Raw genomic sequence first — 22,866 nt, 5'->3', positions numbered from 1 at the left:
CCCGCACCACAAGTGACCAAAAAGATACCCAAATCACCCTTACTGTAGAAACCTCACATAACTAACCTTAAACAACGCTTTTACAGCAAAAAAAAAAAGGAAAAAGTTACCGTAGACTTCTCGCCGTGCCTCATATACGCGTGCCTCCTATACGCAATATATATTTTGCTTGGCGGAAGAATGGGGAGAATGCGGGTGGCATTCTGTGAACAACGCACCACGTGCAGTCTCGTTACCTCAGATGGTGCCGTAAGCGCACAAGAACAGACAGCAAAAAGCGAAAACGTAAGCGAGCAACTGCGTTTACCTGTTTCTACCACCATGCACAAAACAAAATTGCGCCGAGCGCGGTTATATTGCTCACAAAGCCGGCACGTCTTGCAGGATCCGTGCTCTGAAGCGATAATCGGGGTGTCGGTAACAGACAAGAGCAAGAAAGGACAGCTTTCGCAGCGAGAGTAAAGCGAGCGGTGTGAAGCGGCCGCTGTCGTTTGCGCGTCTAATTGAAAGGCAAACTAATGCTGGGCTCTTCTCCCAACGGCGGCGACCACGAAAGCTGTAAACGCGATGAAGAAGAAGACGGGGAAAAAGGCGAAGACAAACTCATACTTCAAGAGACGACTGAAGCAGCAACGGTTCACTCGTTCGAGCAGAGAGCGAGAGGGAGCGAGTCACTAAACGCCAGAATATAAACCTTTTCATCCGTTAATCTTTCATAAGATCATAGCATGTTCTTGGCTGTGTTGCACATGCGCAGTTACATCTTCCTGTCGACTGCGCCAATTGTAGGGCCCTAGCACAGCCCACGGATAAAATGAAAATTCCCAGGACGAAGAAAATAAAAAGGTCTATAAGGCCAACGACAGGACAATCCACGCACTGGGAACGAAAGACAGCATACATACCTCCAGCAAGTGGAGTGGTCTCCTAATTTTCTGTAAACTAAACCAAAGCCCCGACATAGTCCCTGTGTTTACAAACTATAATCAAACCTAAATGAAAGATAAGCCGACACTAATTTATATTTATAATTGTGTGTGTGCCGCATGGAGCAAGAAATGAAGATCCGCGGCTGCTTCCAAAGAATGTCGTTTGAAAGGTTTGCGCGGAGCGCCTTCAGGGTGTTGTCGTGAGGAAGTGCGTCGGAGGCAGTGACAATGACGCGCGCAGGCTTCTAGAGCACCTTTTTGCTCAGGACGGAATAAACGACGACGCATCATTACCGCGATCGCATAGAAGAAAGCTCGTAATAGGACGGAAGCCTTTAAGGGGACCTCACGTCATTACTTCTTCAGGCGTTATGCGCTTCTTACAACACGTCAGGCGTATTAATATACAATATGCACTTGGAGCAGGTGCGCGGAAACGTGTCCCCGGTGGCGATAATAACCGGGAGGGTCGCAGCTTCACATATATCGTCCGCTAAATGGGTGCCTGTCATTTCTTCAAGTGAGTATGCACCAATCAAGAAGGGGCAGGAAGCCTTACGCCCCTACAAAGTTATTCATCCCACTCGAGGTATTCCATATCCTCTTATCTGGCGTTAAAGTACAGTTCGTACTGATTGCGTGGTCTCTGAGACGTCCAGCTGCTAATAAAATTACCAGGGAACGCATTTGCGGTCCCAGAAGGCACCAAGTCCGATGAGGCTTAAGGGGTAACGCTTAGGTTAAGGAAACGAGCGTCTCAGATTAGGAGCATACTTGGGCGGAAGCTCTAGCTCTGACAAAGAATTCGGCTGTAATCTAACAAGCGGCACATCCGAAAATTAATCAAGGACCACGCTGTTCGACATAGAATGGAAAGCGAACGTCAACCACTGTTGAAGCTGGGCTAGCAAATGCACAGTAAACATGGTAATAGAACCTGTGGGGTCATAGAAACGCCGAGACAGGCGGTAATGACTGTTCCATCATGATAAAGCAATCGTGATAGAAAAATAATTAAGACGAGCATTGTATGATCGTGTTTTTTTTTTCTTTTTCCTCACGGCGAAGCCCCCGAGGCATCCCGCGCAGTGAGGTTGTCGAGGCCTTCGGGAACCTTTGCACTTTCCATTCATAGAAAAAAGCAACGAAAAAAAAAGCGGAAGCCCTATAATACCGCTCGTGTCCGAGCGATGAAGCAAAAGTGCCCGTCACAAAGGAAGCATCAGCTGCAAAATCAACGGATCAGGTTCCGTGCTAGAACCGCGCGGGCGTTGCATACTCGGAGAAAAAAAAAAAAAAACGCCACGAATGCGAAGAAAATGAATACAGCGGCTGCAAGAGTGCGTCAGACGTGAGCTGCAGCGGGCAGCTTTTGGCGGGGTTGCCTCAGTAACAAAAGACTCAGCCCGCGATGTTAGCTCCAGCCGCAGGCACTGCGTGTTCCTGAAGCTAGCGGAGTGGAGGCGACAAAGGAGGCTGAAGAGAAGAAGGACGAGATGGAAATGAACAGGCGAGCAGCCAGGACGGGGCGAAGAGGGGGGCATCATTTAACGCGTGAGGGGCTCGGGGAACGCGCCGCCTCCACCCACGCACGAGGCTGTTTACCTGGACGTTGCCGCGAACAATGGCGTCACCAAGACGCCGGCGAAGACAACGGCGGCATTCGCCTCAGGGACGCTGTTCTCCCTCGCGCGCCTCCTCCGGTCTTTGATAACGAGACTTTTTCTCTTAAGCTCGACAGCGTTAATGCACGCGTTCCGCGGTGCGCGCTAAGGAGACAATAAGAACGATCAGAAGGCGAAAAGAAAGACGCCAGACAACCGGAGGCAGCGGCTAGCCCCGATGAAGGCCAGTGATTAATCGACTAATTGTTTTCGCTTCCGTCTTTTCTTACGCTTTGAAGGTAGTTAGCGGTTCTTGTATTTTGTTAGCTGGTAGTAATATAAGCAACGCCGGGATACTATTTCACGCCAAGTGTGTGTACGTACAGTCGGTAAAACGCTGCTCTATAACATCGAGTTCAACTTCAACCAATTACACCTGAACACTGCCGAAATATGCTCTTTACAAATATGTCGGAGACAAAAGGGAACCACTTAGACTTCAGAATGCAGCAACAGTTTTCTTCAAATCCAACCCAGGAGAGGCAGGGTAAGGCTGGAAGTGCGAAAGCTGTGTTATAGACAAGCGTTTAACGACTGTACGTCTCCAAGTAGCACTTATATCTCCTGCATCCATAAGGAACTTTTCAAGTGTGCAGCCGAGCGAATTGCATAGAAGATTGCTTAGCCAACTCCGCTCTCCCAGGAAACCGCAGCTAATCCGCAGAGAAGCTACATTTCCTTTCCAACTCCCATTGTCTGTGGAGGCGATGACGCTTTTCATGTCCAACTTTCCAAATGGCGGCCTTACAGCTAATCACCTCCAGCTATATGGAAGCGTGTACGGGGGCACAACACAGCTCTGCGGACAAACAAATGCTGGAAGCCGACTCTTCCTTAATGTAGCCAGCAAGGGTTCCTCTTGCTCTAGTCCCTTCTAAGCTTGTCGGAGTGAGCGACGCACGGAGGAAGCTAGTGGTGACGCTTGACCTGGCGCTTGACACCTATCAAATACAACAGAAAACGCACAACGCCCCACTCTCGTAACAGCAGTGGGACTTCCAACGCCCCACGGCCTAGAGTAGTCTGTCATCGGCGCAGCGTACAACTCTGGTTATGACTACGGCTGCGTCTGAAAGACATCGATAACAGAACCCCAGGGTAGCACACAGGGAAATGCGCTGCCAGCTACAGAGGGGAAAAAAAAAGATGGACAGGGATGTTTGCGAAGTGCTTTACAACCACTTTACCGGCGGAGACAAAGAATATGGAGAGGAAGAAGAAGAAGAAGAAGAAGAAGCGGGAAGGAATGGATATGTGCTCTCGCAGTGCACAACAGTGCGCGGCGACAGGGGGCGAGGGATCCGTGAAGTGGACCACGGATGCTGGGCTTAATTAAAACGTCGGCAAAGAGCCGCCGCCAGGCACACTCGACGCATCACTTCCTGGCTCCACTTTCCATCGTCATCCCCACTCCGCCTTGTTCCCGTCCAGGAGAAAGGAAGAGGAAGAGGAGGAGGGTGGGGAGCAGCAGGAGGCAGGAGGGGGAAGTCGGCCCCGCTGAGCTCGTGTCTTGCTTCTACCCGGCGCGGTTCTGATTCTGCGGTATTTGGCAGCGTTAAAAAGGAGAAGGAAAAACTCGCGACGACGACGACGACGAACGTCGAGAGGAGCGCGCGCGAGCGGGAGGACATTGCCCGCAAGCGATTTTCGAGCCCAACGCGCAGGGAATCCAGAGGCACTTCGAAGAGACAAAACGAAGAAGAAGAGCGTGTATGGTAGTACGACGGGGAAAGAATTAGCGACACAAAATTATCAGGGCTGACGAAGAGGCATGTTTAAATTACGCGCCGCTCGCGCGTGGGCGCCCGCCGCTCTTTTCAATATTTATGAAGCTCTGCAAGACAAGCGGGCCGAGCAAACGAGAAGGGCCAACACGCGTGTACACTCTTCCCTCCCCGCTTACCGCAAGTCCTGCCCTCTCCTCCCCCCCGACTTGGCTTCCGCCAGCGAATTTCTTCTTGCTCGCTGTTTTAGTCTGGCCAACATTTCGCTCAAGACATCAGAAAAAGTAAAAAAAAAAGCCTTGGGGCGTTTTTTTTATTCTTTGGGCTACCGCCGATATTCTGCTTGATATACTCCCTTTGTTAAGGTTACAATGCAGAATGACAAAACGTGTAGTTGTCCTGTGATATAAAAGCAATTGGTAATTAAAGCGCATCGTACGTTAGAAACAGAGAGAGAGAGAGAGAGAGAGAGAGAGAGAGAGAGAGAGAGAGAGAGAGAGAGAGAGAGAGAGAGAGAGAAGGGAGGGTGGAAGTCTGAGCAGAACCGAAACGTCACCGTTTTATTTTTTTTAGCAGATTTAACGTCAGCATGCCCCACATGGTATCAGGCTCAGGTGAAATGCCGATTAAAAATGAAAGCCGTTTCCCTCAACCTGAAAGCTGTCGGAAGTGCAGAGCAGTGGTTCGCCATAATGGGATGTAGCGCCGTTATCCGCTCACTGCTACCACCCAATGTAATTCAAATTTACCGCCTTCGCAATGTGCGCGCGCGCCCCCTGCCTGAAACTGCGCCAGCGGGAGTTCTGTTATTTTTGTGCTTGCTTTTCCTCCCGCACGTGCCGGCAATGCACTGCCACTTTTTTTCGCTTACTAGTCGAACACGGATATATTGAACACGGGTATATCGAATTATTGTCTATATCGAACTCATAAATTATCCCCTTGAAAATTCTGTGTAAAAGTATAGGAATTCGTACGTCTATATCGAACCGCATTTTCCCCGACATTGGGTATACCGAACGCCGCGCGAGCTGGAAGGTGCTCTTCGGCGGTCGCTGCACCCCCGATTGAGGTTGGGGAGGATGTGGAGGAATGCGCCGGCATGGCGAAGACTGGCTCGCGGAACTAATCCCCCCCCTACCGGAATGAATTTGCGCTTGCCCAGTCGGGCCCCGCTACCGGCCGCCGTAGCGTTAGCGGGGTATGCTAAATCTCTCTAGGCACACAAGCCCGAACGCTCGGAAAATGTGACAGTGCGAGGTAGGGATGCCCCAAATGCGCACGTGCTTTTTTTTTTTTTTTTTTGGGGGGGGGGGGGGAGGGGGGGGGCTGCGTACGTTCCCCGGCTTGCCGAAAAATAGTTATGTTTTTTCTCTCTCTGGGTCTGTCTTCCCCGATGTAGTCTAGGGATAGGGAAGAGGGAACGAAGGCGCTGGCGGCATCCTCCTTCTTTTGCATTTTGCTGCTGTTGCTGCTGCTTGTCGAGTTGTCCCGCACCTTTCGGAGATCACTGTTTCTCTCGGAGATGACCATCGCGAGCGCTTTGTTGGAGTCCGTTCAGAGAGCCTTGGAATTGTTACCTTCAAAGTTCTTGTGGTACGTGCGCGCTGTTCTTCTTTTGCGTGCGTGTTGTGCATAGTGTGCGAAGGCGCAGCGTACTGCTGGAATTTTCTAGTTGTGCAGCCTCGAGGAGGTCGAGATCAGCGTCTTTAATTTCATTCCCAGGACGAAGAAGCAGGCCAAGATCAGCTATTTTTTTTTCCCGGAAATAAAGCGTCCTGCTGCGTCGTGAGTGCGGAATTAGTTGTTATTCTTGAATGCGACGATCGGTAAGTGATCGTCCGCCATAGGTGAGGTCTCACAGCCCATATTTTTTATATCGAATTTTTCATATATCGAACTATTTCGCGATCCCCTTGGAGTTCGATATATCCGTGTTCGACTGTATCGTCAAAACCAACCCAACGAGCGTTGCTAACTAAATGAACGCAGGCGCTGCCGGTTAATTACGTATATTTTGCCTCAAATGTACCTGCAGTTTTCTTTGCGCTAAATAACGAAGAGATGAATGACAAGCGCCAGCGATTCACAAATTTCGAACGCTTATGAGTGTATCAATCGCTTAGCTTTTAAAGCTTCTTGGTTATGGTTACGCCGCGACGACAGCCGCCACGACGGAACGCCGTGTGGCTCTACTTGGGTCCAGCCAGCGACCTATGACGACAAGGCGAGCCCCTAAAGTGCTCTGCACTTAAAATCCTGTGTGAACAGAGTTGACATGTGAAGACACCCCGACATCACCCCTGCGAGAAACAAGGCCGGACTGACAAAGTCGTTTCGATAAAGCTTCGACAGAATGCTCTGTCTTCGAAGGCAGCGAAACCGAGGCAGAGCCAAATTGTTTAGGAACCTGGACCCTGGTTCGTGACAGCGCGGCAAGCAGGTAGAGAAGCATCACTGCTGTGACCACGGCGAAAACACAGCACACAAATATCGGCTTCGTGGTCCGCCTGCACTAAAAAGAAGCTTTCCGGGGCTCCTCACTTGACAGCGGCAGCAGCTGCGGCACTGTAGACGTTGCTTGAACAAGTGAGAGCACACTCACCATTTAATTCCTAAGCTTTCCCTCCTTTACCGGCAGCGTGCGACGGTGGCATGTTAAGGCTTGCTTTGTGTTTACACCGATTGTGCGACACAGGGTGGCTGTCGTTGCACTATCAGACAACCAGTTACTCAGACTCATCGCAATTTGCCTGTCATTAATGAAAAGTAGCAAAAGATGAACGACGACCTCAAAAAGGACCTTAAAAAAAGTAAAGGCTGAGGTGACACGAAGATCTTTTCGTTACAGAGAACTAAGAAAAGATAAAAGCGCAATCGGTAATGGCCGCTGTTATTCTTAAACGAAAGCAGTGAAGGGGTGATGAAGTCCATAATTCGTGTAAAAAAAAAAAGTACCATCCACTTTTAGAGAAAGGTAAGAGAAGCGCGAAGGCTTTAAAAGGGCGTCCAACCTTCGCTTGAAAGTGCGTTCAATCGAACGTCAAAACCTCAAATACCCAAATCGAAAATGAAGAACGAACCCATGCAACGATTTTTCGCGCTCTAAGTAAGTGCATCTACGAGCGATATATATGTATACCGATACGTGGTTTATGAGATAGACGTATACTATAGTAGTCCTCCTTCAGGGTCGATGCGTGTGTTGTCTTATCGACAGCAGTTCCCTTTTCGCGATTTTCAAGTAACCCTTTTGACACAATGTAAGCCCTGTTTCACGCCCGCCGCGTGTGTCCAGCAATCGTATCAGATATTTTCGGACGACCAAGGGCCCTATGAAGAAATACACTAGTTTTTTTCTCTTTTGTTTTCTCAGAGAACGCCATCGGTCCCACTAAAAAAGCTCTCGCTTTAAAAAATTGGAGGCGTGACACAAACTGCAGCTGCGTAAGCGACAGGAACAGTGATTGGCGTGCTGCGCGCAGAACTGAAAGGTCACGATGACGGGCTGACGCAAAAAGCAGCAATCGCGGCGATTCCACATTGAGTTGAAAGGCGCGCAAAATACGGTAAGCGACGACGCGCTAAAATAATAAAATTACCCGCTAAACTCGGAAGAACACGCCTCTAAGGAGACTGGAACTGAGGGTCATCACTGGGACTATTCGATTTGCAGTCTCGAACTCGCCACGGATAGTCCGAGGGTTTTCCTAGGATACCGGCCACGCCATTGAGATGTATGGGAAAAAACGAATACCGGGCTGCTTCACGCGGAGACCGCGCTGAGTCCGGGACTGCAAATCGAAGACCCCCACTGTGTGTATGTAGCGCCAAAATTGCCCTAACATTGTGGTTCAGTTGGAGAGCGGGTCAAGGATAGTTTTGTTTCTTGAAACAGCTAAAACACGTAGTTCCTGCTTTACATTTCTGTGTCTTTGGGGTTCCTACAGTGCTGTACAATATTCGAAAATAACCCAGTTTTAATTACATTGACACCAAAAGTCCTCTTAGCTGATGTTGACTTAGGACGAAACGTTCCTATGCGAACGAGCACTCATGTCCTACAATCAAGAGGTTATTCATCGGGTGGTGCGAATACCGAGACAAGTGCGTGTTAGTGGAAGCATGCGCGGACAAAGAACGAAAAATCTCAGTGCCTATGCCGTACGAATGCGCAGGTACTGTTACTGTCCATTGCCACACAGGCTTTCTCAAATTTTTCGCTTTTACAATAGAACACATACCGCACATTCCCCCACTAGCTCCTAATAACCCTGCAACAGAGTAAGAAAGACGGAGAGAGAATAACAAATGCAACTCAATCTCACTCCATTACCGAGTACGTGCCATTCCCAAAACAAAAGCCTACCAGTTCGCACATCCACCTGTAATGACGACGGTAAGTCATTCCTACAGATAGGCACCATATTAGCTTACCCGCTAAAACGCCCAGCCATTTGCCAGAGCGCATGAGCAAAAAAAAAAAAAAAAAAAACTTCATTCCGTGCGAGAAATCCCGACGCTACATTTTACGTAATCTCCAACAGGGGACCGCGTTACAGCCGGTATAACAACAAGCCGTAAAAACAGGTCGCAAATCATTTCTGCAGCCCGGTAGAACAAAGGAACGTAAAAATCCGCTGCTGCCGGCAACAACACTAAAAATCGGGTGTTCTCTTTAGCACGTATACAGTTAGCGGACACCAGGTACGCGAACACTCATGCAGAATAATTCGTACACTGCGTGCAACGCTGCTGCAAAGAGCCATCAAAAGACGGGCACTCTTGACGCCACTCAAACGTTAAACAGAAGTATGAAAAGAAAACAAGACACTTCTGCGGATCTACGTTATGTTTTCGGCAACATTCGGCGGCTCAGTGAAAAATGCGGCGGATGTTACGAGGCTCAGAAATGCTCTGGGAAACGCTAGCCCGCCGGTACAACACCTAAATGTGATCGCGGAGCGCGGCCAAGTGCCGTCATCACCGAGCACACACGAGACCTGCGACCGCGCTTCCCGAAAGAATCGCCGAAGTTCCGCAAAAAACAGCGGCCACCTCCCACGAACAACAATAAACCACGGAAGCCCGGAGCGACGAGCGCATTACGGGGCGTCCCTTTACCGCTGCGATATATAAATTTTATATGACCCTCCAGCCACCGCGTGTGTGCGTGCGTGCATACGTGCGTGTGTGTTCATAATCACGGAGACAAGATCTATCTTGATTAATAAGGAAGGCCAGGTAATCCACGCCGCCTGTATGAACACGTATCATTATTTTCATTCTTTTTTTGTATGTGGCCCGGTGCGAATGTTGCCTAATTGTGATAAGCTGTGACCTTCAGTAGCTTTAAGGACAATTTTCAGGGGATACCCGGGTCCACTTAACCTCAAAAAAAAAAAAAAAAAGACGAGGAAAAATGCACGAGCAAAGCTGTAGAGCCGAGATAAGCTGTGAGTACAAGCAAATAGTATGCTGGCTGTTTCGTGTAGCAAACCTGTTGGTCAAAACTACCAACACGAGCGTCACCCTGTTAACACGAGACGTGCAAGCGGTGGCAAAGTAATCACCGCCTTAAAAGAAGCAAGCATTTTTGGCAGCCACAAAGTGCGCCCGAAAGGGAGATTACGGGGATAGCGTTAGGCGCAGGGAGAAGAGCTAACACATGAGTCAAGCCACAGATCAAGAACGTAGAGCATCGCGCGCTCAACATCTGCCCGAACCAATCCATGACACCTACTACACGGACGCCCGTTTTGTGGACCATACAACGACTACGGCATCGGTTGGCCCCTGCACAGCTCACGTACGGCATCACGTCAACGTCCCCTCGCCCACAGCTGCAGAGACTCAAGCCATCGCAGAAGCCATTACACTTCACCAGCATCGGACCGCCCACATTACAGTCCGCACGGACAGTCAGGGAGCACTTCGAAGCTTCGCCTCGAATGACATTCCATCCCCTGTCCACACTAGCCTGACAACATATATGCACGCGCATCCCCACCTACACGTTTTCCTCGAATGGATCCCTGGCCACCAAGGCATAGAGGGTAATGAACGAGCTCACGCTCTGGCCCGCGACGCTCATTTCCCGGGCAGCCCTCAGCCGTGGCCTGAGGAATACAATCCAAAAGAGGATAGAGCAATGCACCATAAAAGGCGCCGCGAACATCTCGGCAACCTCCGCAAAGCAAGAATGGTACTTCCCTCCCCATCTAAATTTATGTCACGGAGACACGCTACATATATTAGACAGGCGCAGACATTGTCCCTCCCCTGTGATCTGTTCCTCCACTACATACAAAAGTCACCAGGCCGTCCGCACTGTCAGGTATGCGGTGGCTATCCGGACAATGAACATACATATTGGCGCTGTGTACGGGCGACCTCGTCTTCCACATTTCTTTCGACCAACCCCTTCCCCCCTGATATTCCCTACTCGTGGTCTAGCTGGGCCGCTCCCCCTGAAAACCTACGGGCAGCCCTGTGGTCCCTCTTGGCTGCCCACATTGAAACTCTTTGTGCACCTCCGCCAAGCCCACCACCGTCGGAGGACCGTGGAACACCCCCTTCCTCCGTGGACTGATAACTCCGCGGCTCGGACTTGAGCTGCCTAATAAAGTTTCATCTCTCTCTCTCTCTCCATATTAAGCATTTTGCCCAAATGGAGACGGACATGCTACCACCCCTTAGCCTAGCAACGCATGCCCATCCCCAACCCTCGGAGCATCAGCATTGTCAAGCTTAGCGAACCCCCCCCCCCCCTCTCTCTCTCTCTCTCTCTCTCTCTCTCTCTCTCTCTCTCTCTCTCTCTCTCTCTCTCTCTCTCTCTCTCTCTCTCTCTCTCTCTCTCTCTCTCTCTCTCTCTCTCTTCGCATCCAGATTTGGTTCAGATGTAGGTACCACAAAATTAACGGTGGGGTTTAGGGGGCTCGAAAACACTTATTTCACTATCAAGATGTTCTAAAGCTACTCTTCGGAAAAGTGCAGTGGCCTGAGTGATGCATTTTATTGGTCACTTCAAAAGCGCTGTTTATGTTAGTCATGTTTCAACTAGACCACCTCCATGCTTTATTTCAGGGTGTTAAAAGTGTCACAACCAGTTTTCGCCATAGTACCTAGATCAAGCACCAAAAAAACCTTATTTGTCCCTACTCGATTCAGGAATGCTCTTCCACGGGTGTCTATTCTGAATAAGCAGACCAATACCCTACGAACTAGATACATAAGTACGCAAAAAAAGCTCTTTCTCGTCGTTGTTAAAACACAACAGTCAGTAGTTATTCTTCATTTTTATTTGCTCGTAAATTCCTCTCCCGTTTCATTTTTTTTTTTCTGATGCGTTCTCACTAGTATAATTCGACTAAGAGCGGCTTAGGACTCGTACACATCCCATCAGGATCGTTTTTTTTTTCTTTTTCGTTTGCTATTTCCCGGCTTTCTTTTTTCCCTCTGAGCGAGTATTTTTATTCCATACGTGCCCAGGTTTGCCGCACTGCAATGAAGTCAACCGCTAAATAATAAAACTAACACTTTCGGGTACAATCACACGGCAGGCAATCCAACATTAACGTCAGTTGAAACCGTATTGAAGCTACGGTGTGGTAATGTAGCTGATTTTGCTGGCGCTGAATGTCGCATCACTTTCGTGGGATCATTTGGGTCGCTAAGCATTTCGTTCCGGATCGGCAAAGCTTCGACAACGCGTTAGATCACGGGAACGAGACCACTCTTTTGAAGTCTCGCCTTCTAGTGTGCATATATACCTTGCGTAAAAAAGCCGTCGCCACAACTGCCGGGCACAATCCCGTGCATCGCTGTCGACAACGGACTTCCCAGCGAAGATCTTGTCCCCAAATGCGACTGACAAGTTGCCCTAGCACGCGGAGATCTGTGCAGCGGCCAGCTACTTTCCTATGCAACCGCTTACTATGTCAATAGCAACCGAACGTTGGGGTTTGGGAGAGGAGACAACAAGGCGAGTGCAAGTATCGCATATTAGTAGTTTACACTGTAAAAGATGACATGTTTATGCTCGCTATTTCTCCTTCCATGCCTGTTACGTCATGTCCTTTCTATATGGTATTTTATTAAAATACATTTCGTTCCAATTCCTTGCCAAGTACCCGTTTTGGGTAATACTACTTTGAGGAAATTGCACGTGCTAATTGCTTCAAATCTCGGAATAAGACAAGGCTATGCGTTACATTGTTTTGTAGGGGCGGCTGAGTGGGCTTGGTTACATTAGCTCATAATACGCGTAAAAATACGCGTAATCAGAGAGAATAAAAGCATTTATATCGTACGTAATTCCCAAGTCAAGCAACCTGATTTCGTAAGCCTTGAGCAGGAGTACTTTTTAAATATATTTTTCCCATTTTAAATAAAATTCTACGCATAAACTGGTCCTCCTACTGAGTTTTGTCAGCACTTGGTAAGTGTTCATTGCGTAAAATACTGGCTAGATTTCGGCAGTACTTGTAGTTGAGCACTGCAGTGCTCCTGGATAGTTTGTGAAATATTGTTGTACATCCACACAGGTATTACGGCAAAAAAAAAAACTAAACTGAAAATAAATATGGCCAATTTTTTTTTCTTAGTTTCAATGCTTCCTGCTGAAAATGACAGGCCTTTCGTGCGTCTCGGCCTCAGCGAAACATTGCTCAAAGGTCCCCACGTCTAGGGGCATATTATCCCTAGACTTGGACACTGGTGCTGGTCGCGGTAAGAGGACAGCGGCGCAGTAAGGCAAAAGAGAGAGGAAGAAGGACTGGGCCGATTCGACTCACCTCCTCGAAAACCGAAGCGTACGCAAGATAGCTATTTACATTGCCGTCAAGGGCAACCTGTAACGCCAGCGTTTCGGGAGGGCCCTCCTACAAACGGAAAACACCAAACAGTACCAATCAGCCACGGTTTCATCGATCGATCCGCGGAAAATCAGAGCATATACGCTAATTTTGAACTCTCTCTCTCTCTCTCTCTTTCACTCGCTCCTTAACGCGTGACTTCTTAGCCACGGGATGAGAACAAAATGTGCCCAACTTTTGGTGTATCTGAACACTACCCCTTCCAACTAAGCTGCGTTGGTGACAACGTTGATATTACTAAGAAAGAGATGGCTGAGACCTTTTCGGCGCCAGTAATACAAAAATTACGCTGCTATCAGAACAGTCTATATTTACAAGCCTGGCTGCGGAGAAAGGTTAAACTGGTATTCTAGAATACCATACTCTGCACCTCCTGTCACCAGACATGCAAGGAAAAAAGAACGTTTTACTCAAAAGAAGGACAAAGCTCTTCACACCGTTTATAGACAGACTACCTCGCAAATGAAAAAAAAAAACGAATTCGTAGAAATTGTGCGCCCTAGGCCTGTTGTGAATTAAACCGTTCAGCGACGGCATGGGATGCACACAAGCAATCTCCGCCAGCCGTTCCAACACTTTTCCAACTGTGTTTTCCCAGATTATTTTTTCAGCGTCTCTATACTACAAGCTTAATTTTCAAACTAAAAAATTATTGGTAGTAGGTGCGGTAGAATCGAACAATAAAGGAATTTGAAAAGGTAAAGGTCTAACGAAGGTTATACTGCATCGGTTGTACCACCAAAAGCGTCTTATTTTGACACATTCTCTTCAGAATACCAGAGACGGTATTTTTTTATGAAGCAGGAAGCACCACATATTTCGACAATCATTGTTTCTGCCATTGGGCTTGTATTATTTCGTCATTCGTTGCGGTCATACGGGCGTTCCTGATTCAAACATGGGAGCATCAGTTTTTTTTCGAACACCAAAATTTTGTACAATTTACAATAAATAACGAAGACAACGCCCTTACTTTTGTTTTCGTTCCCTGAAACGCCGCGACACAAAATTACCTTGTTTCCAGGGTTTATTGAAACAAACGGCCTTGCGCACTCATGCTAAAAATGAGCGCGACCTAAAAAAAAAAAAAAAAACAAATTCCTCTTCGGAACATGGTTGTTAATTAGTATTGATTACAAACAGAACTAACACTTGGCGCTGTGCATGTTTAATTTGTTTTCAAGGTGTAATACAACAAAGGTGGCTTTGTGTTTTGCTCACAGAGGCCAAAAATAATTCCGACTTACAAAAAGAGCAAACGTTCTTTATCAGAACAGACTGTTAACCCTTTCAAATGATTGCTTAGTGTTGTGTCTTTAATAATAAACTTTTCTTTTCGGCACCTCAGACAATAATCGCCGCACAAGACACACAGTACAAGCCCCAAACAGGAAACGTATTTATATGGCGCACAAAGATACCGACTGGGCAACAAGTAAACAGTAATACGCGCGCTACGCGCAATGCTTAAAACTAAAAGAAAAAAAAAAGCGATGCGGTCTTCAAACAATTCCGTCCTACGACACTATAAGTACTCAACAGAACTGACGTCCAGCGGCGTTACGCCGCGTCTGCCACTTCTTCGCTTTCGGTAAAGTAATCTAAACTAGCATAACAAATAGAAAGCGACATTTAAAACGTCCAAAACTAGCCTAGGACATCATATCTGTAATTAATAGCCGCGGTGGCTCTGTGGCTAAGGCGTTGTGCTGCTGAGCCCAAAGACGGAGGTTCGATCCCGGGACGCGGTGAATGCTTTTCTGATGGAAGCGAAAAACGAAAACCCTCGGGTGTTCGAGATTTCGGCACACGTTAAAGATCCCCAGGTGGTCAAAATTAATCCGGAGCCCTCCACTTCAGGACACCTCATAGCCCAGATGAAGCTTCAAGGCGTTAAATCAATCAATCAATCAATCAATCAATCAATCAATCAATCAATCAATCAATCAATCAATCAATCAATCAATCAATCAATCAATCAATCAATCAATCAATCAATCAATCAATCAATGTGGAATTGAAACTAAAACAAAAACCAAACTGGCAACAGCCTGAATCCAAACACCACCCATAATTACACCCAGCTAGGACGGAACCTACGCGCCACTATGACAAACATTCTGTGCCATGCCAGCCTAGCGGTAAAAATTCAAACGCTTTTGGGCGCACTCTAGCAGTGCCTGTAGCACTGAGCTGGAGTGCTGTCGGACAGCACTTAAGACACTGTGTAAAAATATTCACTAACACCAGAGCTCCTTGTGACAGCTCCAGGAATTCGTGTCCCACGGGCTGAAAATGTGCCTCGAATCAGAAATTTTATTCACGGCGCCGAACGACAAACACGTCTGGCGATTCGGTCTTCATGCTGAAAGATCGCTGGGCGAACAGAAACGTGTTTAGAATTTCGCAAAACGGTGAACCGCAAGGTCGCACCGAAGCCCTAATTGCTAACTAAATTGACTTTAGATTTGGCACCATTTTAAAAAATAGGTAGCAAACTAAGTATAATTTCACGAAGTGTTGTCCTTTCACGAAGTGTTGTCCTAATTTTTGCAAGGCAACCTTATTGACTTCTCCGCGCACAACGTGTATGCATATGGACTCAACAGAAGACAGTCAACGTGCCCGCGGCATTGGCGCGAACACCGACAACGAGACGTAAACACCACAGAAACCGACAGGTTCGCAAGAGCCCTCACTTTGGAATGATCGGAATGGTGCTTACAATTACATTCTTTTTCACTGGCAGGGCGGGACAAGAGGGCGCAATTTCGGAGAATAACCGCACTAGTCAGTTACGATGCCCTTCAGCTTCAGTGCAGAGCTACAAGGATGCTTGCATAGCGCTAGCTTCACCCCGTCCTCGCGCAGAACATATCCGCAATATCGTGCCCGCCGATCCAATGCAGTAGAGTTCAGTTGACCTACTTTCAACAATGCCGACCAGTGTTCCCAATCGCTAGCATGGTATTCTATTTAGGTAAACGTATTCAATCTACGCAACAAAAAAAAAAAAAAAAGCAAAACTGTGCGCATGAATATAGCCGACCACCGAGGTTTATTACAACTTCGGCCTCAAACACACCTGGGAATTTCAATACGTGCGCGAACCAACCACGACGCGCGCAGGTTGCCGCGAAGCCAACGCCGGCCCACTTCTACCGCGTCCAGAGCGCATACGTAAAGACTTCGACTGAGCGATTCGTATTCTCGCAACGGCGCAGCTGCGCTCGAGAATAAAGCTCGCCGGGGCCTGTCGCCAGGGTTTCTGCATTCTCTAGCGAGCAGCCATAAGCACAGAGCTCGACGCCGGGTCGTATAGTCGATCTCAGCGCAGTTGGACGTTTTTGTAAACCCCCTTTTTTTTCCCTCATTGCCGCAAAGCATTGCAGCAAAGCCCACTTCCTTCGCAGCTACAGAGGCTGACATTCCCCGCTTCTTTTCATTTTCCGGGTCATATTCTTTTTATCTACATTCCCCCTTTCCTCTTTTAACCTTTCCCTTATCGCCTGTGATTTCTAGATGACGTCCGCTCTTTCTAACTTCGATTTTATACGTTTTTTATTGCGTCCGCGTACTGAGTATAAAAAAGTCCGTTTTTTTTACGACTCCCGCGCTTTTTCATTTTCCCCGCCCGCACCACCGAGCCATTTTATTCATTCCTGCGCGCGTATCTCGACCTGCCCTCCGCTCCTCCTCTCGACGAAGCGGGCATTCGGTTTTGACGAGCCTCGCAGGTTTCGCATTGTTCAAACATATCCTCCGGGCGCCTCGGGCTCGCCGGGATCACGTTCTTGGGCGCGTTCGCGAGAAGGCCCACGTGTACTTTCGCCACGTCCGCTCCCCGTTTTACTACCTTACCTGAGAAAAAAAAAAAAGGTAGGTGCGCAGCCGCTGAGTGTTTAAGGCGGAAGACTACGGCGCAGAGAGGCAGTCGTATCCCGCGGTGAGCAAGAAACGACACTGCTACACCGTAAAAAAAGAACGCGGCAGAGAAGGAACGCAGAGAAAGAAGAACAAAACGGTTAAAAAAGCAGGCAAACGAAAGGCAGACGTGTTCCCCCGTTTGTTGATAAGAAGTAGAGGATGATAGCATAATTCCACGGAAGAAACCTAAACTTTCTGCTCCGCGGATGTTGGGTTTGACGATGCGGCAAGCGAGCCGGTGGGAGAATATGTATAATAATTACTGAGTCCCTCGGCCATTAAAAGGTGCATGGCTGAGATCGCGGAAGAGGAGCACGTTGATATGACGAGGTTTCGCGGCTACTGACAAATTATTTCCTTCCACAGAGGAATGGCGTTGAGTGTGGAGAATCTGGGGTACTTTAAAGCAGCGAGCATGACTGCAGGAAGTGTTTAGCATGGGGACCCGGATCCCCCGCACAATTCCGCTTCTCATAACCGGGTACTCTCCTCTGAATGATCGGTATGGCAAGTACACAATCCGAAGACACCTAAACACTTCCTTCCAATTGTGAGGGTGAAATCCTTTATAGATTGTAGGGTTTGACGCGGCGAAGCTATCCCTCAGCTATGAGGCGCGTCGTACTGGAGGGCTGCCGCTTAATTTTGACCACCTGGAGATCGTTAACGTGCGCCGAGATCTCCATACGCGGGCGTCTCCGCTTTTCGCCTTCATCCGAAGTACAGCCACCGCGGCCGGGATCGAACCCACGTCCTCGGGCTCCGCAGAATGCCTTAGCCACTGAACCACGAAGGTGAAAGCATTAATGTCCAATTGAACGCGGTTAATGGCTCCTCCGAATTTCGCGCGGCAAGTTATATTTCCAAGACTTGCTGCGTGATATGTTCTCGAGCTTCGACGGTTGGTGCGGTTAACTATGTAGAGTTTGCACGTAAGCATATTGGCTGTACATAGGAATCATTTAGTCGATACAGCTGGGAATTCTACTGCCGCGCATGCCAAATCTGACTTTTTCGTTCTTTCGGCCATTTTATGCTTTCGCATTTGTAAGTAGATGATCCGCCTCCTCAAGAACCTGTACTTTAGTGGACCAACGGGACTGAGCGTTTTGCGACATGGCGTTACGATTACGAACCCCAAATAGATTACGAACCCCAAATTTAACCGGGGTGTCTTAGAGAACCGGCAGTGAATCAGAAACAGGGCGTACCCGCGTGTTTTCAACAAAATCGAAACTGAACCAAAACCAGAAACTGAAAATTTACTGACCGAGGAGGTCAGTAGCATCTGACTGTAAGCTCGGTCCATTATCCCATTCGTCCCCATGGTACAGTGGACCGCCTCGGCGGGACAGAGGACCCGAAATCCCTGTTGAGCAGGCCTCGCTTCGCAGCCCTGGCCCGGACCTACACGTGCGCCTTAACAGGAGGGAGCGAGAGGTCGCTGAAAGGCACCGACCTACGGCCACCACGGGACATTGGCGACCGAACTTAATGAGAAGACGTCAGGGCGGGGTGGGCTTGCCACGACTGCTTGCCCGCCACGACCTCGATTCTCCTCGAGCCATTTCGACACCCAATAAAGTTTTGCCCCTCTCTCACTCTTGAAGGTCGTTGTTAAATGCGTTATCCCAATTTCTAATCCAACAGGATACAAAAGAAACGAGTTCCTTGTATGCATTGGATTTAGTTACAGATGGCCGCCTTAAACTGGAAAACGCTAAGAAAGTCGTGGAGTCCGAGTTGCTCCCACAGGTTGATCACCATGCAAGGGCGCTCATCCTTTATCACCTGGCGGCTCTGGAGATGCGAGGGACACCGCTGAAGGTTCCGCCAAGAAAGACGGGCCGACCGAACAAAAAGCTACCCTTGCGCCCGGTGCGAACGTCTGTTGTAGCATCCTGCCCTCTAATTTTTCCAGCATTCTCCACTACCCCGTCCTTGTGAATGCAATGTAATACCCAAACACCAGCTTCATATATCTTGTTGCTGGCGCACACACTTGGCGCCAAGCCAGCCTGCAAAGGCAATAAATCGGAGCAGGCGAGGGAATGGACCTCTTTCCTGTAGCATAGCCCCCTAGCGGCGGCAGAACAACCCACACTTTGGGGATTACATACGAACACGCCCCCCTTTTTTCCGCCTGCCCTTCGCAGTTGAGGAAGCCGTCTCAGGCGCCACGCATGGTTTTGGCGGCAGATAAATTTTTTGATGGCAGCCGTAGCGCCTACCTGTCAGCCGCTTTCAGAGCTCAGAAAACGGAGCAGCAGTTAGCTGGCTCGGCGTTCGAACTGTCTAATCCAAGATGGCGTCGTTTAGTTTACATTTTGCCCCCCCCTACCGATAATGGCGGATCGGTCGCTGGGAGCGAGAGTAGCGCATGCGCAGAGCGCTACCAGAAAAAGCTCCATTATGCGTGCCGAAACTGTCCGCCCTGGGAGGTGAGTGGTTGTTGGAGCAGCATGCAGGCGGTGCAACGTCCCGACATAACCAAGAAGAGAGCTGTGTGGGCCTGTGGTCCCTTTTTCCTGCTTGCTGGCTCAGGAAGCGTCTCGGCGCCGCCATCAGCAGCACGCGCATCGACGTCGCGTTCCGCTCAAGCAGCCAATCAGAAGTCGCTCGGCCCGCTAACGTCTCGCACACAAACCGAGCCGATAACAAGCAGCAGCCGGAGGAGTGGACAGCGCTGAGAAATCGAGACAGCAGTCGTCTTAGCAGTTTGCGTCCTCGCCCTCCTTGGCGACGCATATTCCTTCTTTCTTTTCTCGACTCCTGCGATGATGGCCGCTCTCAAACGCCGGGACTACTGGGTGGGGAAAAAAAGGGGAAGCCTTCCCGCGCCGTCCAGGGAAAACACGACCCCATGGCGACAGTTATGAGAATTTATGTCCGCAGTTTTGGCCGCATCGATCCTGCGTGAAATATCGAAGCGTTCGCTAATCGTTCAAGCGACCATCCGAAGAAGACGACGCCGCTGGAGCAAGGGGTCTCCTTCTCGTTTGTCCTACTTTTTTCTTGCACTGCACCCACAGCGTGTTTCCTGGACGTCTTACAGTCTAACCTTGCTGAAAAAGAAAACGACCAGATTCTTCACTTTTTTTTTTTTTTTTTTTGTACGTACGGCTCCCGGAGGAAGGTCTTTTGTGCTTGCTCCTTGCACGGAGGAGGCCGAACGCGTTATCACCGACATTAGCCGCCTCCCCGTTTCACCGGCGGGCAAAGCTCTTCTCCCTGACCATTCCCTTTCCCGTGCGCACAATAAAAATAAAGCGGACACGACCCTTTTCATTTCCTTCGTTATTTATACGCGGAACTCAGGGAGGCAAAAAGCGCCTCCATCCGGCCGTACCACTCGTTCCTAGATCGGCACGGCTCTTCCTCCTGTCGCATGTTGTACGGCGTTGCTTCTGTTTCGATTCGTCTCCTCCTCGCACTCCCGCTCTTCTTCTGTCCGCTGTTCCGCAGCACGGTCACTCGCCTCCTCCCCCTGGCGGCCGCCTTCTTGCGGAGCCACGTAAAGGCCCATCATGCGTCATAGTGCTCCGGCTTCCGGTACACTGCGCAGTCTTCAGGGCGGATCGGCGGAGGAAGATTCGCGAGGCGAGGACAGGCTGAACAAGCTTGCGGCGAGGGGACGAGAAGGGAGGGGGACGAAGGGACAGCGGTACCGCGGATATGCTCGGACGGATAGCGGGGCAAGCAAAGCGCTCATTAGACTCATACGTCGCTCGCTGCTCGCATTTTGAGAGCCAAGGCGACAAACTGTGGAAACAGTCCCGCTTCCCGATTAATTGCCGGAGCCTTAGAAGGCAGAAAAAGAGCACAAAACGATAATATACACTGAACTCCCGTTAAGATGAACACTGCGGTTAGGACGAACAACATGTTTGCTCTCTTGTAACGTCCAAAATGCAAAAAAAAAAAAAAAAAACTCCGCTTAAGGCGAATTTTTCATAATACGAACGAATTTTTACGGTCCCTCCTTTTACCGTCCCGTCTTGATGTTACAGAGGATACGAAGTCAAAACCAGCAGCCGCTCAGTGACAGCTTGGCCCTTTTGCCCAAGCTGAGCTTATTCGAAAGATTAGGTCTTATTGGTCCTGCAGCAAGCGATGATTTATTCACTAAGAAATTACATAATTTAAGCCAAAATCTCAATTCTCCTACTAAATAGCGTGTTTCATTACGTCAGCTATGAAGTATCCCGGGCAGGTATTTGAAACGAATGTTGCGTATGCTGACTAGGGCTTCAGCGGAAGAATAAACGTCTTCCGTTGCTTTGTCTGCCGTACGTCCTCTAGATGGCGCCACAATACCACTCAGGCCCGCTGTCCGCATTCGCTTTGCTTTTGACCGGATTCTCAACTGGCCTAAATTTTTTACGGTTGGTAGTAATAGCTTCGTAAAACATTCGGCATGCTATACCAATAGGGTCTCGTAAGACAATGTCGCTTATGCCTATTGGCCAGTGTCGCAAGGGAAAACCCAGGGCGCCTGACTGCTGTGTAGCTATAACCGGCACAGTGCGCGCAGTACGCACTGGCGCTTCTATGTTTGCGTGCGGGTTCATAACTTCCAGTGTTTACCAAGCCATTCTTAATGCTATAAAACTGTGCATTAAATTTAAGAGGAAATAGCTCGTTCTTCGAGTTTATAAGCCCCGCCAAACTAGCGTTTGATTTTGCCGGCCTGAGCCAATCGCACAGCTGTGCATATTACGTCATACGTTCTAATGTGGGAAACGAGCTAGTAGGTCGCATGGCCATTCGTTTTTTTCTTAATTATATAGCTTATTTGAGCGAGGTACTACTATGTAGACGTCTTCGGTTCCCCGCTAAGCTCGCAACAAGGCTTCTTAAGCGCATTATCAACAGTCCTCAAAAGAATAATTATTCATCCTCGTCTCTGATGTGTATTAGCGCTTTTGGAAAAATCCGGCTACTAAATGGCTTGTACTGTGGCAAGCCCCACTTCTTTCCATAGCGTAGTCGAAGTCCGCAATATGGCATGCATTATTGACTGCACGTACACTGCACTAGCAACTGCTTCAAAGAACTGGTTAGAGGATAATGACACGTAGTGGACTCGTTCATTAATTAATTATTTCATTCATTAATTCGTTCTTTCCTTCCCTCCTTCCTGCTTCCTTTCCTTTCATTCTTTCGCTCTTCGCATTTCAACAGCCCATACATAAGTTAGATACATAAGTTAGTACAGACGCCGAGAGGGCACTTTCAAATAAGCAACGAGAAGCCCTACTTAGTGTCGTGCCCCTTTTACTGCGGGGTGGGGCACTGCGTGAAATGCCATTTCTTATAACGTTATACAAAACAACACAGAAAAATCTGTGCAATGACCGAAACGAAAACTGTTTTTTTTTTTTATATATTTCAGAGAGGATGAGAAGAATGCACTAAGTTCTGCAATGTGGCAGCTTAATTTTTTTAAATGCTTGAATAAATTCGGTAGCTTCTATCATGGTTAGAATTTCAGAGTGTTTTTTTAACAAAATGAGCAACTTGGTAATTCAATGTCAGGTGACCATAGTATGTGCGGATTTTTTCCTTGGTGAGAGTTTGCCTAAGATCAGATTTACGTCCTTTCGAGGTGCAATTTTCGAAAAACATTTGAAGGTCACTCGTAATTTCTGTTAAATAGTCAAAGATTGTTTTGGTGTATACCGTATACCACCAGCCTCGAGGAACTGAAATACTGCGTATGGTACTGTGGTGCGCTAACCTCGCG

General features: G+C 48.5%; 1 protein-coding gene across 9 annotated transcripts in view; it reads right to left on the bottom strand.

Moving 5' to 3' along the window:
- The window catches only part of Rbp6 (RNA-binding protein 6), a 586,247-nt gene that overhangs the window by 290,320 nt on the left and 273,061 nt on the right, over positions 1-22,866 (bottom strand). For 7 of the 9 annotated variants that reach the window (XM_077677081.1, XM_077677080.1, XM_077677082.1 and 4 more), the window contains exon 6: positions 13,113-13,199. The exons of the other annotated variants lie outside the window; for them this stretch is intronic. In XM_077677081.1, coding sequence (XP_077533207.1) covers positions 13,113-13,199 — 87 coding nt within the window. The remainder of the gene's footprint in view (positions 1-13,112; positions 13,200-22,866) is intronic. 9 annotated transcript variants of the gene reach the window in all.

The sequence above is a fragment of the Haemaphysalis longicornis genome, unplaced genomic scaffold (genome assembly GCF_048455015.1).
Source record: "Haemaphysalis longicornis isolate Haplotype H1 unplaced genomic scaffold, Haemaphysalis longicornis Haplotype H1 scaffold_7, whole genome shotgun sequence".
NCBI classification, from domain to species: Eukaryota; Metazoa; Arthropoda; class Arachnida; order Ixodida; family Ixodidae; genus Haemaphysalis; species Haemaphysalis longicornis.
The sequence above is the reverse complement of the archived record's forward strand: the minus strand, read 5'-3'. Positions and strand labels throughout refer to the sequence as shown.